At 37.9% G+C, this 24,586-nt stretch overlaps 1 protein-coding gene across 4 annotated transcripts in view; it reads right to left on the bottom strand.

Moving 5' to 3' along the window:
* FBXW7 (F-box and WD repeat domain containing 7) overlaps nt 1-24,586 on the bottom strand; it is a 275,066-nt gene that overhangs the window by 117,687 nt on the left and 132,793 nt on the right. Inside the window, exon 1 of one of the 4 annotated variants that reach the window (XM_074993176.1) lies at nt 3,514-4,426. The exons of the other annotated variants lie outside the window; for them this stretch is intronic. Within the exon in view, the coding sequence (XP_074849277.1) occupies nt 3,514-3,660 (147 nt within the window). The 5' untranslated portion in view covers nt 3,661-4,426. Of the gene's footprint in view, nt 1-3,513; nt 4,427-24,586 lie in introns of those variants that run through there. 4 annotated transcript variants of the gene reach the window in all.

Genomic DNA, 24,586 nt, shown 5'->3' with positions numbered 1-24,586 from the left:
TGGAACACCTATGAAAATTTTCTTTAAAAAAATTCTTGTCAGACTAAAAACCAAAACCAAAACCAAAACCAAACAGCAACATACAGAGCAAAACCAAAATGAAGTAATTTAATCAGGTATCATAGCAGTGATAAAGTAACAATTTATCTGGTTTTAATTCCAGAAAATATATATCAGTGTATTTTTCCAAACACTTGTGGCACACCTACATGTGGTTCAGGAACACCAGTGTTAGTGTTTCTTGGAAGATAGTTTGAAGAACACTGTTCTAGGAGTCCATTAAGCAGTGTTGGTAATGTGAGAGATGATATTGACCTCTCGAGGTCTGGCAAATTCTCTCATTAGGTACCAGTCAGTTCCCAAAAGGTGCCGACTGGAGAGGTTCAACCTATGATCACCCAATGATCACCATGAACATTTTTTATATTTTTTTTTGGGGGGCGGGGATTACTTTTATGTAAAACTAATGGGAGGAGAGGAATGCACTGAGTTTGAAGAAGGAGAAAGCTGATTATTATTTAAGTCATGTCACTGTTTGAATCAATCAGCAGCACAGAAGTAGTACTAAATCCTACAGGATTTTTCATTAACATTTCAAACTCACTAATTCTGAAAAAGTTTTGGAAGCAACTAACATTTACAGACAAATTTGCAAGACAACTTAATCACCAGTTTGAAAACATTAAGATGAAATATTTTGATTTCTTGATTCTTAAGAAGCAGCCACAGAAGAAAAATAACAGGGAGGAAGCTGTGCTAGTCTATACACTATCAAAACAAAAAGCAGTCAAGTAGCACTTTAAAGACTAGCAAACCATTTTGCTAGTCTTTAAAGTGCTACTTGACTGCTTTTTGTTTCCACAGAAGAAAGTGTCACTTAATCAAGAAAAGCTTAAATGCAATTACACATTAAGACCTCCAAAGTCAAAGCTTTACAAATTTTACCTGACAATTTCTTAGGGTTTACCATTGTCTTTAAAAAAGCGATAAAACTGTAGCATAATTTAATTAAACCCATAAAACACAAATGATAGTTCTTTTTCCTGTTGCAACTCAAACATGAAAGAAGGGTTTGGTTTTGGGGTCGGTTGGTTGTTTTTTGTGTTTTGGTTATTTTTAAAAGTTGTATAGATTTTGAAATGTAAGAGGATCAGAACGCTCTTTGAATATAACTTTCTACTGTGTCCCCCAGGGAAGGTTTAAAGACCATTATAAAAATAGTAACATTAATTTAGGGCCCAATTTTTAGAGAAGTCTAGCATCCATCCCACTGCACATTCCTGTGCTCAGCATTTCTGATAAATAAAGCTCCTTTAAAAATGAAAATACATATACACACACAGGGAGAGGTAATGAGATATATGCACATGTTGAGTATGTTATTTGGCATGGGAGGTAAGGCAGAGTCCCTCACTCCCATTATTACTGGCCACCATACTAAAAGTTTGCAGTTTTTACAACAAATTAGTTAAAACAAACGATGCTTAAATTAAAATTAAAAGTATATATTTTGACAATTAGCCTAATAAATTACTTTTACAGTTCCATTCTTTTCCAGTTTGGTTCTATAAGTCAAATAAAACGAAGTATGTCTGTAGTAGCTCTTTGGAACACTAAGATCTGAAACCTGTAGCAACTTTCACTGACCTGCCTGCTTAAATATGAGTTAGAACAACACAATCAACTGTTTAAGTTGGCTACCTTTGAAATGATGGCTGTCTCCCCAGAAATGCATTTTTACTAATTTTAAACATATTTGTAATATGTTTAAAATTCTTCATATTTTATCTGGCACCAGGGAAAGTGTTTTCTAAAATATAAGTATCTTTTTCACATTCAATTTCAAAAAATGTCAGCATGATTAAATGTTAAAATAGCCACACTTTGGAAATGTCATTGAAGGTAACATCTTTCTCCTAAAGAGATAAGAATATTTTTACTTCTCTTCATATTTTTCTGAGCTGCAGTGCCCAGGTTAACATAAGCCTAATGAGATACATAAAGAAATTAGAATTTACAGGCAAACAGACTCATGTTCTATCATGCTTATTTCATTAATTAAACAGCTGTTAATCAATCAATTTGTCTATTTTTGAAGAACTCCTAAATGAAAAATAAGTCAATTTGCCCCCTCTTTACCACAAAATGTTCCTATTCACCCTTGAATCATGCACTCTTAGGTCTGAAAGTGAATGAGATCCTTATGTGAAGTAAAATATGATTAACTTGAAATAAAAATTATTAACCCATTATATACAACTCGTAGGACTATAACTTCCTTTTTTCCTATTTTATTCTGCATAACCTTGATCACATCCTAGCTTTCAATATATGTCCACATGCCTTGTATATGGAGAACAATCTTCTTGATCAAGTACATTGAGCAGTTTTGTTTCTGTCAATACAGGAAACAAACACTTATTGCTAAAAAAACTACTTTATAACTGAGCCTCAGTAAGTATATGAGTTTAATAACAAAAGAACTTCTGTTTTGAAATTCAAGATAAACTGTACATTTGCAAAACGAGGGATTTTTAAACTGATTTTAAAACCTGAAAAATTCATATGCAGTACTTCAGGAATACTTGTAATGAAATTAGGTCAATTTATTGAATAGTAGCCTTATTTCAAGGAGTAATAAAAAAAAAATCTATTCATTTTAGTTCAAAAAAGGTGAAACCAGTAGCATTTAAGTCGATGTGTGTAAGTATAATATAAATTCAGAAAATTTTGACAACATTCTTTAGTGTTAGAAATTAAATGAAAACATCCACTAGTTTAAATGGGATCAAAATGTAAAAGACTAAGCTTTTCCTTCATAAAATGTGTTTTAGAATAACTTTATTATTACAGTTATTGAGGCTGTAGCGTAACAGTTTGACAGTCTAGGATTGTCTATATATAAACTCTATTACAACCTCCCCATAGTGACATGCTATTTTTATTTTCTCTAACTGCTAAAACGTTATCTCTTATTGTGAACTTTAAAAAAGTATTAGGATTAAACATTAAGATATCTTTAAAATATTGACATTAAATTAGTTTAAGATCTTTGATTTTCCTGCCTAAGTATCTAACAAGACACATGTTATAAAGTTCAGAACGATATGCCATTGATTTTAGCATGAAGCTGCAGATAAAACATCTAAGTACTGTATTTTAAAGGAATTTTTAAAACTATTTTACGTAGTTTTATGCAGCACCTATAATATAGTATGTTATTTGCAATTTATCTAATGCAGTTAACTGACAAAAGACGACGTTTGCCATGTTCCATAAATATGTAATAAAAAACTAGGCTCCAGGATATCTTGAAGACAACATATGTATATTTTCAGTTATAAACTGACATACATATATTACTGAAATCAAATTATGTAAGTGCTAGGAAAAGCGCCTAGAGGCAACACGCATTGCACATTTAAATACTTCTACATGGATAGAAATTACTATAAGACAACATATTTCAGGCCAAGCAATGCAAGTTCAGATTTTTAAGAATTCTATACTTACACGTTTACGGCAGAAGGGGAGGCCCTGAGCAATGATGCTGATGCTAAATACCTTCATCACAGTTTGGTGTGGCAAAGAATCTTTTGTACTTTTAGGATCAACAGGAACCAAGACATGACTTATGGTAGCTTTTCCTGGTTTTGACATTTTAGAGTTCTTGCTTGGTCACAAATCTATTAGCAATGTAAGGCCATTGCTAAAGAATTTAAAAGCAAAACTGCATGATTTTCTTTGAAAAATAAAGATTGCAAACAGATAAACTAATTCCCCACAGCCTGCTGCCTTTGTCTTTCAACCTTCTCCTGCCAAGTATCTGGACTTCTCTGCTGCTTAGTGAAGTGCAAGCGATCCCAGTATAGATAGGAATTACAAACGACTAATGTGAAGGCAGGCTGCTCTTGCCAGTCAAACAGCTGGAGGACCTCCCATGCAATATCAGTAAGACACCATCTTCTGAAAGAGGTGTATAAGATTTTTTTGAAATCCACAGCTGCTTTTAGTTTTAACAGCCGACCCCACTTACACAAGGACTTCACAGAAAAATTAAAAATTGTCCGTCCTTTGAGAGGGAAATGGCAAATTCAATCTTCAGTCACTTCAGGTGTTACCACAGTATCAAGCCTTCAGTACTGTAAGAAAAAGGTTCTTCTTACAGACTTTCAATATGTAAATGAAGATTGTAAACCAAATAAAGGAAAAGATGATCTCTCAACTTTATTTCAATCCATAATCTACATGGAAACAATCTTGCCAATCCTAAACTAAAAATTCACAAATCAAACTTTAAAAAAAATAAAAACCTAGTGTAAATGTGAGCTGAGGGGAGTTTTGCATATGTATATGAGCGCGCGAGAGAGAGAGAGAGAGAAACAACACTGCCAATTTATGAAGATGATTTTGGCCCTGCCTCTCCTGGAGCACTTGCAGTCTGCATGATGATGTGGAGTTTTCCACCCTTTCCTTAGCCCCCTAATTTCTAATAATCTGTGTTCCCCTTTATTTCACATCTGTCAGAACCTACCAATTGGTTCTGTCCATCAGTCTGCACATCATTTGTGCCAGATCAGACATTCCTTTAGTTCCCACATTAGTTCTGCTCACCTTAACATTGCCCACCTCCCCAGCTGGGCCTACACTACAAAATTCTCTCTGCAGAAGTCACTGCTGACAGAGTTTTGCCAACGGAACTTCTGTGTACAGAACACATCCACACCTAACAGGGGCTCCCCCTGTCGATGCCCTCTGTCGACAGAGGGCAGCCAGACTGCCCAGCCCTGTGTCAACAGGACAGCCAACCAGAAGCTCTGCAAACAGGGCAGCCAAGTGAACTGGAAGCCCTCTCTGTCGACAGAGGACAACCCCCAGAGCATCTACACTATTTTTCTGTCTACAGAGGCACTATGCCTCAAACTTTCAAGACATAACTGCTGGGAAAAAGGCTGTGTTCTGTCAACACATTCTAGACAGAATGCATTTGTAGTGTGGACGCTCCCTGGTTTTGTTGACAGAAGGCCTCTTCTGTAGGCAAAACTTTGTAGTGTAGACACAGCTCCTCAGTGCCAACGTCACTCGTCTCCCTCAACCTTGGCTCTGCTCCTCCTCAACAAAGCCAGATGCAGTGGCATCCCCTTAATCCGCTTTCCCAGGCCCAGTCTTGAAGAGATAGAAAAAAGAAATAGACTTGTTTTTTCATGGAATGGGGGAGAGGAAGAGGAGCAGAGACTCAGAGCTAAACTGAGATTCTGGGCTTCTTCAGTTCTCTTCCCTTCCCGTCAAAATAACCTGCCTACTTTCTGCAGCAGCCCTGAGTGGTTGTTCTTCCACTGCAGACTGGCATTTCAAGGATTGCTCTAGCTTCTCATGTCACTGAAACACTGGCTCTAGCCTCAGTCAAAATCACTGGGTTCATCATGAGAACTGACAATGCAGACCATTATGTTTCAGATCTTTGGAATCTGTTTACTAGAATTTTAAAACATTCACTAGTGAAACGTAAATTTAGTCAAAGAAACTTTTACCATGATTTACCATGCATACATGGTCATTTCTACTCTGTTACAACCCGTTGTAGTAAAACATACATTTTGATTTTTCTGAATTTTATAAGAATTTGAAAACCTTCCTGAGCAAAACTGACAGCCATCTTCACCATGTGAACACATCATATGACCCTGTTGATAAAAAAAACAAATCAATACGGTCAAACTTAGCACAGTTAGAGCTCTGCACACATACAAAATTGGTATCCACATCTGTATCTGCAAAAACAATCTGCAGATATGTGCATTCACGTCCACGGACATGAACACTTGCAGACGTAAAGCAGGTGCGTGCAAATCTGTATTTTTCCAGATGCAAAATTTGTATAAAAAATGAACTGTAGACATCTGCTGATTTGCAGGGCTTTAATTATAATGTGAAATGCAGTGCCTGGTGATTCTTAAGGAATCTCACCAGAGTCTCTTTATTCATTCATTTATGCACAAAGCCTTTCAATCTTTACCAATGTCAAGTGAAAGAAGAACTCTGGTAACACTTCAACTTTGCTGCAAAAAACTGTCTCTTTATGTCTCTTGTTGAGGTGATTTTATTTGGGCTTTATGACTCTTGGGCTATGTCTACACTTGCCCCCAACTTCAACGGGGGCATGGTAATCGGACTGATGGGAGATTACTAACAAAATGCTGAGGTGAATATGCAGCACTTCGTTAGGCTAATTCTCCCTGTGGCAACTTTGAAGTGCCAAACTTCGAAGCACTGGCATGCCGTGTAGCTGCAGGCGATTTGAAGTGCCTGTGCTACTTCGAAGGGCTTTTGCCCCCCTTGCTGAGGTGATTTTATTTGTTGGCAAAACAGCAGAGTTGTGCTGACAAAAGAAGCTTTGCAAAAATCACCTTTTGCTGACAAAACTATGTATGGTAAATAAGGCCTACAAGAGAAGACAGATGGATACAGGAAGACTGGCCAGTACAAGGAAACATGAAACTGTGTCCACACTACAGAATTCTGTCAACAGAAGTCACTGTCAACAGACATTTTGTGACAGAACCTCTGTCTACAGAACACATCCACACCTAATATAGGCTCCTGCTGTCAACGCCCACTGTTGACAGCAGGCAGACTGCCCAGGCCTCTGTCAACAGAGCAGCCAACTGCAAGCTCAGCTAACAGGACAGCCCAGTGAATGGGAAGCCCTCTCTATGGACAGTGGGCACATTGCAGGAAATTGCTCTCTCTGCCACAGATGTCTTCTATTCACAGCCCTATCTCAAAGAACAGCAACCCGGAGCCAAAGAGATTTGGTGGGCTCTGCCCCTCAGAAAGGGTCAGACACCTCTCACTGTCCCCTTCCCACATATGAACTGGGATTTGGGAATGGAAGGGAGCTGAGCTCCTCTACCTAACACACTTTTTCCACAAAACCTACAAAATACAAGGCTGCTGCTGTGTGGAGACCACTGCCTGTCAGACTGACCAGTATTGTCTCAAGCTGGGTCTATGCTACAGAGTTCTGTCGACAGAAGAGACCAGAAGAAGTTGACATAACTAGGGAGTGTCCACGCTACAAATGTGTTCTATTGAGACTGTAGACAGAATACAGCAGTCTTCCTGGCTGAGTTCTGTCTTGACCATATGAGGCATAGCGCCTCTGACAACACATTGTCGACAAAAAAAATAGTGTAGACACTCCCGAGTGCCCTTTTTCAACCTTGCTCACCATGATGATTACATTAAAAACAGTACAGAATTTCAGCTTGAAATTTCACAGAATCTTCTGCTAAAGCTAAGAAACTTTGACTACCCAGGTTTGAAATGTTAACTTTAATATTGCTGAGAATATTTTCAAAACACACAAAAATGCAGTATGACCAATGGAAATTATTTTTCCCGATGAAGACCTATATTAATCATTTACGGCTACAGAAAAATTGAAAAAACAAAACCAAACCCATGTTTTTCAGAGCGTTCATATAATTGGTGAGCAGCTGCCATCAAATGGATAAAATGGAGCACTGCAACGTTTTAAAACACAATTTTATCTATATATATGGTTGTATTTTACACATTACATATACACATGGCTCCCCTCACCACAGTCCTCTCTTTGTAGATATTTTGTTATAATCTTTACCAAGCTATAAGACAATTCTGGAAAGTCTTAGATTTATCTGACTGAACATTTTTATAGAAGTCTTATTCCTCATCCACCATTCATTTAACTCCCAATGGAGGTACAAAAAAAACCACCAGATTTTTTCCTTTGCTGAGAACAATTCCTGAGTGGAACCAAGCTTTTCTTCAACCAAGCTACCAATAAGGTTTTCCTATGTTAGAAAGCTATAATGTATAGCTAATATGGTATCACGCCCCCTGTTATATTGGCATAGAGGCATTTTATATCAATATACCTTCTTGTCATGAAGGCAGAGGTGTCTGCACTAGAGGCGTGGCTAACACTCATCCAAACTGGCACAGTTATACTGTACAAAGCCTGAGTGTAAGCCAAAGAAACATAACAGAATGGTCATATCACTAGCCAAAAGAATCCAAGTGCCCCACTATAACACCTAAGGAAATGACAAGAAAACAGAATAATGACCAGATAGGTACAGAAAAACCCTGAATTTTTACAACTGAATTCTGCACGTTTCACACTTAATCATTACTATAAGGCCATTGCTGCTAAATCTTTGATGGGAAGCAGTGAAATCTTTCACACAGACTACTTTGGTATACACATACACAGTTTGTATATGCTGAGAGAGAAACAGAAGTGGAGGGAAGAAAAAGTAAGTATATGTTCAAACAAATTTCCGTTTTCTAGTAACCAGTGCTCAGTTTGTCAAAAGTATATTAATGAATGTTCGATAACATTCATTTTTCCCTTTTGTGTCAAGGAAAATATAAATGAGTTATTTTTCCCACTTGATGGCTGACTAGTAGACAATTTTATTCTATTTTACTCTTCAATTTTTATTGAATTTTGGCATTATTAGATGAATATACATGGTGTTGTTTGTAAATAGGAAAAGACTTTATAAAAATAAAGTTCTTATTTTAGTTCCACAAATTTCCTAACTTTATTTCCTCTTGTTGTTTTTATAAGCCATTTTAAAGCATTTGTCTTCATTCCTTCATTAAACGTTTCAGGAAGTATTTCAGATATGTAACACAAACCCAACTGCATCATCTTACATTTTACAAATATTTTAGAAATGTCTGGCCAATCTTTATTGGCTATAACATGATTTGTCTGATGATTAAGTTTAACCCTTTCGTCTGTTCGGGATTTCACCAGCTGTTAAAGAACTCTTACACTTGTTATCCAAGAATTCAGTTGGTGAGTACTTATTAATGCTGTGGTTGCACCATAAAAGAAAAAGTAAAAAGTTAAAACAGGTAGACAGGTCATTCCAAACATTTTAATGGGTTAAAAAGGTCAAATATCAAACATTTGGGGGGGGGGGGGGGGGAATGTGACTTTCTCAGGAAGAGATGAAAACTGCAATATTAACTTTACACATCAAAATTTAACTTTATGCTGATTATGCTACTTGAATATTTAAAACACTTATATGATTCAGTGAGAAACTACCTAGGTATGTATTCAAGAGTCATAACACAATACTGAAAATCTTTAGTAACATAGATCAATGTTTATTAGGAAGAGCTATGAAAAAGTATGCTGTTGGGTTATTTCCCCTATTCTTGTTACTATAAAAATCAACCCTAAAAAGGCCTTAAAAGGAATGAAAATAACTAGTTCATGTCAGTCTCAACATGTAAACATTGAATAATTCTTTCTCAGTTTAACTTGCTGCCTTGACACCTTCCACTCAGACGATCTATGACAATACAGGAAGGCTTTCACTTGCTCATTTAATTTGTTTCTGGAGTTTAACCCCAAATGGAAGGATGAACACGTAACTAGCACTCAATTTCCAGTTTAACAGGCATAAAGAAAGTGACTCATCTTGTGGACGGAAACCTTAATGACAAGACTACTAAATTTTTCATATTACAATTATAAAGTACATTAAAATCCTAACAAATGTAATATAACCAATTGTTACACAGGCATTCACATGGTCGTGACAAATTAAGCTTCATAAGCCTTCTCAGCTGGTTAATAGCATACTGCAAAGGGGTGTGAGGCTATTAATAATAGCTGAAAATATCCAAAGTAAAGAATGCCTGGGTTACTGAAAAAAGCAGGTAGGCCAAGAAAGGGCTGAAAGTCTAGTGTGTCCCAGATTTGTATTACTACCACCATGTTTATATTTTCATATAAACTCTTGCTTTCTTTCGTTAGTGTGTCATTAATCCCTACTAAATGCAATAGCAGTTACTTTTTAAAACTAAAAAGAACCGTATTGTCTTAAGAATAAGATGTACTTTTGGGTTAACTGGTACATTACTAGGATTCACTTCTAATTTTCACCTCCTTATGCCTTATAAACTTTGCATGATAGTTCAGGCTCCTCAGAGCACAGAAGTCTTGAGTATACTTGATAGATGATTTGTGCAACAGCAGCTTTGTAAAAAGAAGTTTGGCCTCCTTATTGCTGGCTGTATCCAAAAATGATATAGCTGGGTGAAAGCCCCAGACCAATCTTTCAGAACAGCCTTGAAAAGAAAAAGAATCAATCTTGGATCTAATGAGTTTCATACCCAAATTCCAACACCTGAGACAGTTACCCATGAAATTAATTAGCTGTATCACTTTGCAATTCATTATTCCTTTCATCTTTGGATTATATTTTATTAAATAATATTTACACTTTACTCAGACATTTTTAATGAAGGTCTACATATATATTAATATACTATGTATATATTAGTTGTGTTTGTCTGTGGGACAATTGTATAGCTCAGAATAGTAGTAAGGGGGAATTCCGCATGGGTCACCTCTGAGTAAACAGTTAACCGTATTCAGGTAAGCAGCCACCAAAAGTAGCATTCATCAGCAAGGCATTCAGTAGTGTAAATGAAGTGAACTGACGGTCTGAGTCCAATTTAAAAGATTAGTGTGATCAAGTCCCCTTCCAAAGGTTGGGTTACATACGCACACACAAACACTAAAACTAAGAGCCTGTTTCCCTTATTGTTAGCTGACAGCTAACAATTTTACTACTTTACTTCAAGTAGCAGTAGCTTTGTGTCACAAATTACAGGAGTGCTGTTCTGTGACTTCCATGGGCAGATTTACGTAATGTATTGTACATCCTGTGACCAAGAACTAGTGGGACTCATCCATGAGTTAGCCAATTTAAGAATTAACTAACAATGTGTTTAAAATATAATTGATTTTACACATGTAATATATTATATAAAGTTGTATATACAGTAAATGCTTTCATATATGGCAGCCCGGGGACCGGGAGGTTGCTGGATATTCAAATATTCTGGATAATAGAGAGGTATATCTATCAATGCATAACGCTAAAGAAAAACAAGATTAGATATTAAGAAGCAAACTAATATATGCAGAGCACTTGATTTACCAACCACAGTAGCATTGAACACTGTAAACTGTTTCTGTATTTGAGGTATTTATTTGTATTTACTTTCACTATAGTTTACTTATGGAAACCGTAACCAAAATTTACTTTTGGTTAAGATGGTGGTTATTTGAGAGTTCCAGATGACAGAATGCTGTATATGAAAGAGTTTACTGTAAATCAAATGGTACTATTTAGTAATTTATATACTAAAGTATTTACATTACCAGATTAAGAAGAAGAAATACAAATTATATAATATTGAAATTAAAATGTTTACAAGTGATCAGGGAAACTGCAATTTGTGAAATGTTTAAAGTAGCCACACAATTCAAGAAAAGATACAAAAAATGGATTAACCGTGTATTGCTCAGCAAACAAGAGGCTTTAATGCACCACATGAGAACAGTTAGAAGATTGTGGAGCGGGGAGTGAATGTTGAACTGGTTTAATATTTCCCACACTCTCCGTGTTTTGATGTATGAGTGGAAGTGAGGTAGGAGGAAGCTGAACTTGTCCAAAGTAGTTAATGGTTAACTGTTCATGTGGGGTTTTGGTAGAAAACAACAATATTCACAGCAACAGAATAAACCTACACAGAACATAAGTGACATCACAAACTCCTCTGGCTTTGTTGATCATTAACAGCTGCTGATGCAATTAGTACAGCTCAGAAAATAGTTATGGTATTAAAATAAGAGTCAGAATGTTTCTTTCCTCTGGTGACACATACTAGCTACCTGTTAGCCAAGTATTCCTCTCATTTATCTGGAACAGTTTTGCTTCCAAACACGATGATTAGCTTTGCACAGAACTGAAAACTGATAGAAAATATATACCAGAAGTGAAGTTGTACTATGTACAGAAGGCTTTAAAAAAATGTGAGTAATATCACTTATTTATCATTTGTCATGTGACAACATACATTCAGATAAACTACAAAATGTTCAAAGAGAATTTTATACTATTACTTTTACTTTACTGAAACAGACAAACAGCAGCAAATATGCCACTGCATAAAATGTCGTCCTGCTGTAGCTTATATACAGCTTTTGCCTTCAGGAACCACCAATCCCCTCCACCATCTTAAGAAAATTCCCAGTGCAATAGTTTTGCAAATATATGTTACCACTACCATATAAAAAGCAATGTGTTAATCACATATTGATTATTGGTTTAATTAAATAAATGGACCTGTAAACAATGACAACCACTAAAAATACAAAGCTAAAACTGAATAAATTGTTAGTGATTGTTGTTTTTACCTTATACTGTAATGAAAACTCACCAGCAAAAGTTTTACTTTCTTCACACTTCGACTGACCATTTGTATTGAATGTCATAACAAGTAACGTCAAGTTAAGCAAAGTCAGAAAAAAAATGAAGCAGTTTTAATCCACAGTCTGAGAACAACATCCACTGATAAAGTGCTCAGTAAATACAGCTGTATCATTCCAGACGAGAGATATTTGGGCTAATAACCACATCAGCCAACAGCACCTGCCACATAGCCAAGAACAACATAAGGAACAAATGGCATTTTTAAGTAGGGCAGAGCTCCCAAATGTATTTGTTAAGTAGTACATAGTGATATGTGGCTTGTTTAAGCACAGTGAAAATATCCTCACACTGATTTCCATGATTTACATTTCTGAATGCTACCATATATTTGTATAACTGATACATTTAGATAATCTCACTTGAAATGCTTAAAAAATGACAACTGACACAAGAAGCTGCTTGGATTCACAAGATACTGTTTCAAGTAATTAAATTAAGATAAATTAACATTTTAAGTTACCTTTTCATTCAAGTCCTAGAGTCTCTATATCCAGTCTGATATAGCAACTCAGGTACTGAGGATGCCTCCAATTTGAGGTTTACTTTAACGGGTCTCCACACCTAGGCCCAGGTAAAGGAAGAATCTCATTACTGACACCTTTTCCATAACATAACATTCCCTTAAAAACTGTAACAGCAACGAAGGGTCCTGTGGCACCTTATAGACTAACAGAAAAGTTTTGAGCATGAGCTTTCGTGAGCACAGACTCACTTCATCAGATGCTGGCCTTGGAAATCTGCAGGGCCAGGTATAAATAAGCCAGAGCAAGGGTGGGGATAACAAGGTTAGCTCAGTCAGCAAGGGTGAGGCTTACTACCAGCAGTTGATCTGGAGGTGTGAACACCAAGGGAGGGGAAGCTGAGTCTGTATTTAGCCAGCCATTCGCAGTCTTTGTTTAAGCCTGAGCTGAGGGCGTCGAATTTGCAGATGAATTGTAGCTCAGAAATTTCTCTTTGGAGTCTGGTCCTGAAATTTCTTTGCTGTAAGATAGCTACTTTTAAGTCTGCTACTGTGTGGCCTGGGAGATTGAAGTGCTCTCCTACGGGTTTTTGTATACTGCCGTTTCTGATATCTGATTTGTGTGCGTTTAAACGTTTAAATGCACACAAATCAGATATCAGAAACGGCATCACTCTGAATCCCTCCAGCATCAATGGCAGATCTGGAGAACAGGAATGGGACCTCCTGACTGGCATCAGTGCTAAGCCTTCTGAGGCATGCCCATGGCGCAGCTCATCTGACGGTGCCTGGGGATCCTCTCTTTGCTTCAGTGTTGTGGGAGAGCATCCTCGATCATGCCTCTTCTTTTTATGAGGCACCATGGACTGAGACTTCTGTCTTCTGGGAGGGTGAGGTGATGGTCCTTCACCATGGCACTGAGCTCCCTTCTCCTTTGTCGACGCTGAGGCCGAGCTTGGTGCTGGTGTACTCTGCACCGAAGATGATGTGTTTGGCCTGGCAGACAGGGACTTCTCTTGCCAGAGAGCTGCCTCCATCAACAAGACTTTGAGGTGCTTCACCCTGTCCTTCAAGGTTCTGGGTATGAAAGTCCTGTAAATCTGGGGGAGGTCCCCCTGGTGGCTCTTGCCCAAACACTTTAAGCAGGCAAAGTGTGGGGCCCTTTTTGGCATGAGCTTTCCACAGTCTCTATAGGCTTTGAAACCCAGGGATCTCGGCATGGCCCGGCACAAAGGTCTCAAGGAGGTGGAAGCAGTCTCTCCACTTGGGCAATGAACTACTCTACTAAGAACAATTACAACTATCCTGCTATTTAACTAAGTGAACTATTTGCACTATTTAAAACTATTAACAACTAATTAGAGCTAGCTACAGATAAGGACTTAGAACTACCAGCTACTGACATGATTGCTCCCAGGAGCGAAGGGGAGTTCCAGCAACTAATACCATGGCAAGGAGGAACTGAGGAGGGGATGGGTTGGATGGTGCCTATATGGGGCACCACACCGACCCAACGGCTACAAGCTAGGGGAAAAACCATCTTCTGGCAACTGGGCATGCTTGTGCACACACATCTACACTGGAGTGCACATGAACAATAACTCAAAGAAGAAGGGTACATAATCATAATTCTGAGGTTGCTTATTTAATGTGTATGAGGGGAGACTAAAAATACCATCAGAATTCATAGACAAAGATAATCAGCAATCCTTTCATAAATACATTATTTAAAAAACTACATTTATGAAAATTGATAAACTAATCACAAAAAGACTGACAAAAGTAAGAGGAGGGTTATTTTTTCCTCAAATAATGCATACTTCACAAGCTTTATGGTACAATTATGGCATTATGCAATTTTATAATTTGCCAACATTGCAAATCCTGGCAAATAAACTGAAAAACAACCACCAGGCAATACTACAAAAAACAACAAGTTGGGATGGGGGTAACAGCAACAAAATGGGAGAAGACATACAAGAATATGTATGGAGAAGGAAGGACGGGGTTGAGGGAAAAGAGGTGGCAATGTGGAAAAGAGGTCTGAATCTTTGAGCCATTGCAACCTTTTTATAAAAAAAATGTATCTAGAACTAGTATCTCAGTTTCCTCAAAATTAAATGTCAGCTTACCACCACACAGAGCAGTTATTTCTTTAGCTTCTAACTCTGACAGGTTTGAATACCACTGTTCTATTATGGTCACATTCTATTTTTTGTGAAATTAAGCACTTAATGATCACTCACATGCCATAGTCTTTTTGGTGGAGTTAAGCGCAATTTAATAGGTTAGTAACACAAGATATAATTTTCAGCTGAGGTTTGGCTGCTGAACCTGCACACTATCTTATTCTACAGCTGCCTGCTGGCTGAACAAACCCACAACATATGCAATCAGGGTTTCTTTTCTCTGTTACAGCACCACCAAACATCAGAGGATAAGATCTTGTGCAACCTCTGTGGAGTCCAACACATTTTTCAGAGTTTGCTGTTGTCGTTGTATCAAGGGAGCAACAGACATTTTTAACATTACACACTGTGCTCAGCCACTGAAATTTTTCTAAAGAGCTGGGATAAATCTTATTCCTGGAGTTACATGATGAACTGTAGGCTAATCAAGCTCCCATTCCTTATTAAAGTATGCACAGTGGACATAGGACTGGCAAGGTCATGAAGCATTTTTAAGGTTCTAAGTAATTCTTGGATCTCTAGCAGTACAAGGGTATTTGGTCCAAATTGGTAAGTTAGAAAATACTGTAAGTATTGCCACTTGGCTGAGTTTGCTTTGGTGTTAAAAAAGAAATAAAGCCCTCATCACCGATACGCTGTGAACACCATAGGATGCACTTGTTCAGTCAGGTCTTCCAAACTGTTCCCAGTTTCGAAGTCTAGGTCGCCCCAAATAGTTGCTTGTGCATGAAAATCAGTATAAACTTAGGACTTCTTAGCTAAGATAGCCCAAACCCTTTCCACAGCCACAAATGCAAGCATCTCACATTTCAGACAAAAAGAGAAAATCAAGAGACTCAGAGGAAAAACTGAATGTCTTAATAGACATTTGATTTACATCCATGTGATGGTAGGATGTTAGCATGCTGGAACCAGTTTGGTATATGTGGATGGACAGAAGTGTAGCAGTAACTGAATGCAAGCTGCACAACTGAAACAATTTTTTGGAAGTTTAGAAACTAATCTATATACTGAATGAGTGAGGAAAGTAAGAAACATACATTTGACTGGTATCAATCTTCAGGTATGCAGTGCACTAAATTGCACTCTAACACAAAATAAAAAAAGTTCTACACTTAACCATCAAGATTACTCTAAGCACAAAGCTTTAATTAGTTAACAAACTGAGTTTTTCTTCAAATAAATGAGTTATCCAAAAATAATTTAACAGTTAAAAATAATTCTGACTTGCTGTAGTAAAAAAAAAAAAAATAAAAATCACTAAATAATTCTTTTCATGTGCAAATATCAGTTTTTATGGCCTACTGTTAGTCTGTGGCCACACTAGCTTCTCCTTTCAGAAGGGGCATGGTAACAGACAATGCTAATGAGGCACTGCCATGAGTATGCAGTGCTTCTTTAGCACAATGGTGACTGCGCGCGACTCAAAAGTGCCGCTTTCAAATGGCACATCGCCTATGTATCCGGGGGCCTTTTGAAAGGACCCCCTGATTTTGAAAACCCCTTCTTCCCATTTGGCTTTGGGAAGAAGGGACTTTCAAAATCAGGGGGTCGTTTTGAACAGCCCCCAGCTACACAGGCATCATGCATTTTGAAAGCAGCACTTTCAAATCGCATGTGGCTGCAATTATGCTAATGAGGCACTGCATATTCATGAGGCACCTCGTTAGCATCTTCCAAAATCCCTCATTACCATGCCCCTTCCAAAAGGAGGGGGCTCGCGTGGTCACAGCCTTAGTGTGCTTAGTTCTATATACAGAACAAGGCATGTTTGTTGCTGTAAGGTACCTACCATTTGCCTAAGGTTTGTTGCTCTAAGGTACCTACCTGCATACTCCATATTTGCCATAAAATTAAGATGCACTACACTGGAAATCAAAATAATATTTATTTTCATTAAAAGAGGATGAGGAGAGAAAAAGAATTGCACTAACCAGTAGGGGGACACAGACAGGGTATTTAGACCAACAGACCATATCACCAATGATTTGAATAGCCAAATCTGAGAAATTCTTAACTTCTTTTCTCCCTTTCTGACAAAGCTTTATTTGATTTACTCAGTCTGGTTAAATCATTGCCACAATTGTTGACAGTTTCAGAGACTAAAGGCAAGAAGAATCAACTAATCTCTATTTCCTATAGGTTATTCACTACCAAAACAAGACAGAGTTAGCTGCTAATTTTTATTAAGTATTTACTTCACTTTGCACTTTTTGCACTCCAGAAAATAAGATACACATTAAAGTTCTAATACAAAAGTCAGCTTGAAAATGCTTTACGCTTAGCACACTTATGTGCTAAACACACACTCATGTGTTTCCTTATGTTGCACAGATGTGTTTCCTTATGTTGCACAGATGAAAATCAAAAGCAAAGCTGTGTGACAAACATTCATCTCTGGGTTAAAAATGGTGCTATTAATTGTTAGCAGCAATACAGAGGAAACCCATTTATCAAGACACATAAAACAGCTTCCAGTGGAAAGCACAGTCACAAAACAGCTGATTGTGCCCTCTGGTGTTCAAAAGCATAAAATATAGAAAGCGGTGTTAAAATAATATATATATGCTGCAAAGAAATAATTTAAAGAGCTGACTTGCTTGATTATGTTTATTTCTTGTATGTAAAGCAAGAACCAATTTCTCAAAAGACCATTATATCTGTAATTAGTCCTTGATTCCCCATCTCTCCACAGTTTTTAGTTCTCTTTGATTTTCTACTTATATTTGGAGTGTGACAAAGCTTAAACATACATACCACACCTGCTTACTTTTCACTAGCAAAGATCGATTAATTCATGTTTTAATAAGACTTCTATCCATCCACAAAGTCCTGCAGAATTACTGAAAATGACTCAGTTTCACATTAGCATAGCAGAAGTTTGATTTCATTTACGTGAATGAGCTTTCTATACCATTTTGAAACTAAAAATCTCCTTAACACAAGATGATTGTATCTGACCTACAGATAGAACATGAGGCTCCAAAAGTTTGAGTCTCTTTAGGACTGACTGAAATGTCTGCAAGCTGTGCTCAAAAGTTCCTAAGGCAAATATTAAAATTCCAGGGACTGGGAGGTGATCTTCAGCTGGTATAAATTATCACAGCTCCTCTGATGCCAATAGGGCTATAACTTACAACAGCTGAGAATCCTCCCTGAGATTATTTAAAAACCATTTTATCACCCTCTAGTCAGATTAAGTCTGGACCATTGCATGTTTAGGGATCCCTAACTGTAGAGATCTGAATGTTTCCTTAAATGAAACTCCTAGAATATAAAAGCCTGATGGCCAATCAAGACAATTAATTTCTGCTGGGCTATTTAAGAACAAGGGAAAAGGAAAGAATGCATGCTCATGCATTTGCCAACACTCAGCTCTGGTGTTTAGAGCAGCATATGTAGATTGGCATTAAACAAATGAAGCCCCAATTTAATCAGAAGATGACCCCATCACAAGAAAAGAAAAAAAAAATCTAACTTTCAGTAGCAGTGTCATCTAACTGAAGAAACACATATCTGGCTAAGCTTACCCTTAAAGAAATAAAACTCAAGAGTTTCCATCTTCAATCTGTTTTTATTTTTGATTCAGAAGGACAAGGACTAACCAAGGTAGAGTAGTCTTGAACATCAATAAGTCATTAGCAAGAACAGAAGGAAGATTCATGTAAAGGCACACCCCCTGATTTATCTCCTGACAAGCTACTTTAGAAGCCAGCATCTTGATATACTGCCACAGTAGGACCCAATATATCCATAAAATGATTAATCCACTTCCTGAAATTTGTCACTGTTGCATATGACAGAAACAAATTAACCACTTCAATAATGAAGCAAACCCTCAAGTACATTAACTTCCGCAGGGAAGTCTAAGTGTTCTTCATGGTTGCTGACCCACCCATGTTTCCCATCTTCTTGGATCCTTGCCACTGCACACGTGACTTCTGCTTTTGAGGAAGTTCACATTAGCCTGTTATCCAAGTATAGATTTCAGGGTCTGCTGAGCTGCTGCAGCTGGGATCCTCATTAGCAACCCTCAGGTGACAACCTCAAAATTGTGGAACCTCAGGCGCATTTTCTGAGAAGATCAGGAATGTTGAAATCCTCATCTCACGATCTCCCAGGCCTATGAACAACTCTCGTACAGAAACCTCTGGCAAGCCAAGCCATGTAACTCTCATTATGAGAAAGGAAGGTCTTGACAAGAGCCTGATCATTTCTTTAATATTCAATAGCACATTGCAGCTTCCTGTTACTTGAGAAACAACAACTGATTGCTGTCTAAAAATTCCTCGGTTCTCTGAAGACTGATCTACCTGGGTTTCAAAGGTTAAGTCCTTTTACATCCCAGGATAAAGGAAGAATAGCAACAATATTTGGAGCTCTATCCCTGCAAAGGAGCAAAATTTAGCAAAATCTCCACTTTCATAGGTATATGAAAAATGGCTGCTGAAGTTCCTTTTGGAAACTGGTGTGAAAAGAAATGACATCAAAATTCATATCTGCCTTCAAAGAAAGTGCATACTTCTCAATGTAAAGAAACTGCCATTCACACTTCTCCTGCTCAACAACTTGGGAACAGTTTCCTGGGGCTTCAAAAACCAAGCCTTATCCAATGAATTTTAATTCATGGCACAACGAACTCAACAGGAGTCTCAAAACTGGATCAACTGTTCTGTCACAGTCATCTTGTGATGGTGTTTTCTCAGGAGTGGGGACAAACAATAAGTTGAAACCCTCTCATCTGGCACACTCGTTCAGCAGCATCCGTTGTCTGGCAGGACCATGGATGTTGCTGGACCCGAGAGCACCTGCATCAGAGAGCTCCAGCTATGCAGGGCCAGGAGCAGAGCCCTGCTGATGGCAAGCAGCCCTGCTAGCAGCCCACTCTGGGGAGCCCCAGGGGCAGCCCTGAGGCAGGGAGCCAAATAGGGGAACCCCATTATGGGGAGCTCAGGTAGTCTGGGGAGCCCCAATGTGGAGAGCCCAGTGCTGGTTGGGAGCTCCTCCAGGAGCCTCATGGTGGGATGCTAACAGGTAGCCATGCTGGGGCACGCAGCCCCGCCAGCAGCTCTACAGTCATGGAGACACCGGCCAGAGCTAGGGCAGCCCAGCAGCCTTGCAAAAAGAGGGACCCTAGCCAGGGCCAGGGAAGCCTGAAAGCCCCACAACAGGGAGCCATCCAGGGCAGAGAACACCGCCAGCAGCACTGGGACTAGGGGAGCCCCACCACATGGAGCCACCTGGGGCACAGAGCTCCACTGGCAGCAGGGACACCAGTTGGGAGGCCTGACCTCCCTGTGTCTGTGACGTCCTGAGGGTGCCAGACAAGGGAGGTACCACCTGTACACATCTTGTTCACTATACCTGCCTTGGGAGGCCTTTTGTGGAGGCAAATAACCATTCAACACCTCCTACTTTTACCAAAGGGAAAGTGATTATCTGTTTTCCATCATGGAGACCAGTGACACGATTTGGTAGAATTAGGCTGACTGGTCTTGGCTCCCTGAACAGTCTCAATTTTTTCACAAGACCGATCACATTTGAGTGTCCGAACAACCAACCTTCCTCCCATTCACAAAGGTACAGACTTGACTTTACTCACAGCAATTGCTCATCATCTCTAGGGCAACTACAACAGTTGCTTACAATGAAAACTATCACAAGGAGCAAGCATAACTAGACACATTAGTTGGCAAGCATAACTAGGATACATTACATCTTTGTGCAGGAATCTTAAGGTGCATCCCTTAAGGTCAGAGGACCCCTGAAGACAAGACAGAAAAATCAGGTTTGAGATATCACTCAGCAGCTTAAGCGAAAGGAAAGAGAAGTTTAAAAATGAGATTTAAAAATGAGATCTGACCGTTAACATGAGCTGCATGATACAGGCAGATTAGTACACTGGTAGTAGTATGCTACTTGTTAGCTCTTTAGAAATAAAAATATTGTATCTGTTGCCTACACTGCTACAGAAGACAGAACCAACTTAGTGCTTGTTTTGGATTGGTGGATGTATACTCCTGAAATTAACTGTAATTAACTGCATTCAACATTATAAATAAGATGAACATTTGTTTGGCAACAGTAGTTGATTAGTTATCAAACAGATGCTGTAACTATGAAATGCAAGCGTTACTGCATAGAAAAGAAACATTTCCACAATACCCTTAAGATATTTAAAAAAAAAAAGAAAACAATTTTGGGGCCAGCACGTAGTTGTAGTTAGTGCAGAATGACCAAATATACTTTTTGACCAAACACTGGAAATTTTAACAGAAATTTTCTTCTGCATTAACAATGGCACAATGAGAAAATCTACCACTAGAGAGAAATTTTAAAAAGTAAAGATACAATTACTGCAAAACTAAAACCAAAACTGAATATACATATACATTCAGTTTCACCTAAAAACAAAGAAACTTCTGACTGATTCTTAGACAGCATGCAGCAGATCCCAAACATTTCTTGTACTGAAGGTGGTGGTATAAAACAAGTTGAATAAATGTACAGAACCAAATAAGGGATTATGTAATCTGACCAAAATTAGTATATAATCAGATTCCATCCTCAGACACTAAGGAGGTCAGAAAATACACATGAAGATGTAAAAATGTATCATTTTAACTTTGAGACTATTTCGATGAAAAAAGTAATTTGCCTTGAATTGTATTTTTTTTTTTACACAACCTGCATCTGATTTCAAATTACAACAGTCAGAACTAGAAATCACACTTAATAGTGCTAGTAAGAGTCCACAAATATTGTACTTGTTTAAAAATGCAATGTTAATTTTTTAGATTTCAGAAAACCTGCTTCAAACAATAATTGTTCGTTCTTTGGCATCAACTGAGTAAGACACATCTAACTTTTTGCTGGATTTCTGCAGTGTTTTTTATACAGAAGATGTTTGTATTTTTAAACAGATTATTTAAAAACAAGTTAGACAGAATTATTTTTTTCTCTTCAGCAGTTATAGTTTTATTAATAGAACCATAATATAAAGTGGTTAGAAGACTATATAGAAAAAAATGCTAACTATGCAGGCTTTCAGAAAAACATTCATTATGAAAGAAAAAAAGCAGCAAAAGAAAAGACCATTCATTAACCTCTATCTCTTGCTCTGCGTAAACATGTTTTGAGTATTGTTATTTATGTAACTGTACCGCAAATTTTGAACTTACTGATCCCGCAAGCTTAAATGTTTTTTGGGTGGAGGGATACAGTATATTCAGCAGAGAATTCAAAATGTTTGAGTATAGGTGGTTATATCATTCCTCGGGTCACGATGTGCTAGCTGGAAAAAGCATCATAGCAGTAGTAGTTTTAAGACCAATAGAGCAAAGAACAATTCAGAAAACTTGTCAATGATATGCTAATGTTTCCACACCTTTCAAAATAAGATTTCTTCAGAGATATAGGATTCAACATTTAGGATAACTAACAATAAATATAAAATTCTATTGTTTGCTTAAACAAACCTAGAAAGATTTTTATACCAGTTTTTGAAACTGAACATCTCCATCAACACAATAGATGTAAAACTTAAATACTGGGGAGATTTTGATTCTAACTACCAATACCTGAATCATATTCCTGCAAAGTTGGAAAACAAACGGGGTTTCTATATGTCTGTACAAGTGCAGTTGTATAGGTTCTGGTACAGTATTTCTAATCAACATGCTTATATTGGTGCACCCAATGTGAAAATAGCACCATCACCTTGAAATGTAAGCAGAGGATTTGAAGATACTCTGCCAAATTGATTTTTTAAAGTAATAATGTCTGAAATTCAGTTTTCTGACAATGTACCTTTTAAATAATACGTATACAGGAGGTCCTTGATATATGTCTCTGATATACATGGTTTCACATTTATGCCATGAAACTTTGAGGAACATGATGTAAAAATTCCTTGCACTTACGTCATCACATCATTTAGAAAGCTGAGCAGCTGGGGCTGGCTGCTGCAGGGCTGATTAACAGCAGGACAACCATTCTACAAACACATTGTTGACATTCTGCTGACCACAAGTCAAGATTGCCTTTGGACAGCAGGATTAGACATTAAACGTTTGGAGTTCTTAAACTCACTGGCTAACCTAGTAAAAGAAAAGTTAATTACCAGGTGTTTAAAAAAATTGTGCAACCTAATCAACAAATTTTTCAGACCCTCATCCACTATACTTATTTTTTATGGGGAAAATTCCTCATTATACATTGTTTCACTTTATGTTACAACTTTCTAGTCTCTGTCCCTGATGCATAGTGAGGACCCCCTGTAATTTATTTTATTTATTGAGGAATTAAAGAGTTTCTCTTGCTGCTATTGACATGTAAAAATAATCTGTTGGGCATGCTCAGGACCAACAGCATTTATGCTCATAGCCACTTTCCTGCTATTTCTTTGTCCACATTACAGTTTATGGCTGTTTTAATTTTTACTCTTGCTGATGCTGAGATTTGTAAACTCCCTTTTGAAGAGCCTAGATAATGAGTTGCACCACTATCAAAAAGTACAACTGATAACACAAAAAACACTTAAAGACAAAGAATATTATTTTTTAAAGATTTTTCACTCTCTCTATAATCTGAAGGTTAACCTGTACAGAGATCTCGTCCACAGCAAACCTGAATCACTGGCTGTAAATCTACAATGCATCGACCTGCCGTGCACAAAGCGCTCTCTGACCTACTGTTATTTGACCTTTACACGAAGGAAATGTTAATGCATGGCAACCTGTTCCATGCAGCCACTTAGGCTACATCTACACTAGACAGTTTTGTCAATGAAAACCCAATTTTATCAACAAAATTCACAGTGTATCCACACTAAAAATGCATTCTGTCGACAGTAACACCACAGAACCCGGCACTTTTGTTAACAGACTTCTTCCTCTTTACCATGAGGCAGAACACCTTTCTCGACAGAATCTGTTGACAAAAAAAAGCTGCATGGACACTCCAGGCAGCCCTCAGTAACAGAAAGGGCTTCCGGGTCACCAGGCAGTCCTGTCCGTTGTCCTTCCAGGTTGGCTTTTCTGTTGAGAGCGCGGCCAGACAGCCCGGCCACTCTCTGTCAATCAAGTGGATCGACAGTGTGATTTGCTTTTGTGTGTGGCTGTAATCTGTCGACTGAAGTTTTGTCAGAAGATATCTTCTGACAGTTACTTTTGTTGACAGATTGCTGTAGTGTAGACATAGCGATAATGAACAGCACACTGACGAATTGTAAATTCATGCCCAGGATGGCTGCATGCCAAGTCTCATGTACAGAAAAGCCCATAGCAGTTATCAATAAATTCGACATTCAGAACAAAGAAATTTTTTTTAAATTGGCAATGACTCTTTCAATTATTAAATGTGATTTCCCTATCTTCAAAAACAGCAATGTCCCACAGTGCTATATGATCATTTTGTACCTGAAAAACTATTATTTTTCCCTCTATACTTAGCCAGTGAAGTCATTTGAAGCTGGAACAATGAAAAGTTGAGCAGTCTCCCATTTCGTGTCTCTAGTTTTAAGCGCATTTGTTCAGTGCCTTAGAACTACATCATTTTAAAAAAGAAGCGCTCATGATTCC

This window comes from Carettochelys insculpta, chromosome 4 (assembly GCF_033958435.1).
Source record: "Carettochelys insculpta isolate YL-2023 chromosome 4, ASM3395843v1, whole genome shotgun sequence".
NCBI classification, from domain to species: domain Eukaryota; kingdom Metazoa; phylum Chordata; order Testudines; family Carettochelyidae; genus Carettochelys; species Carettochelys insculpta.
This window is presented reverse-complemented; position numbering and strand designations above follow the sequence as displayed.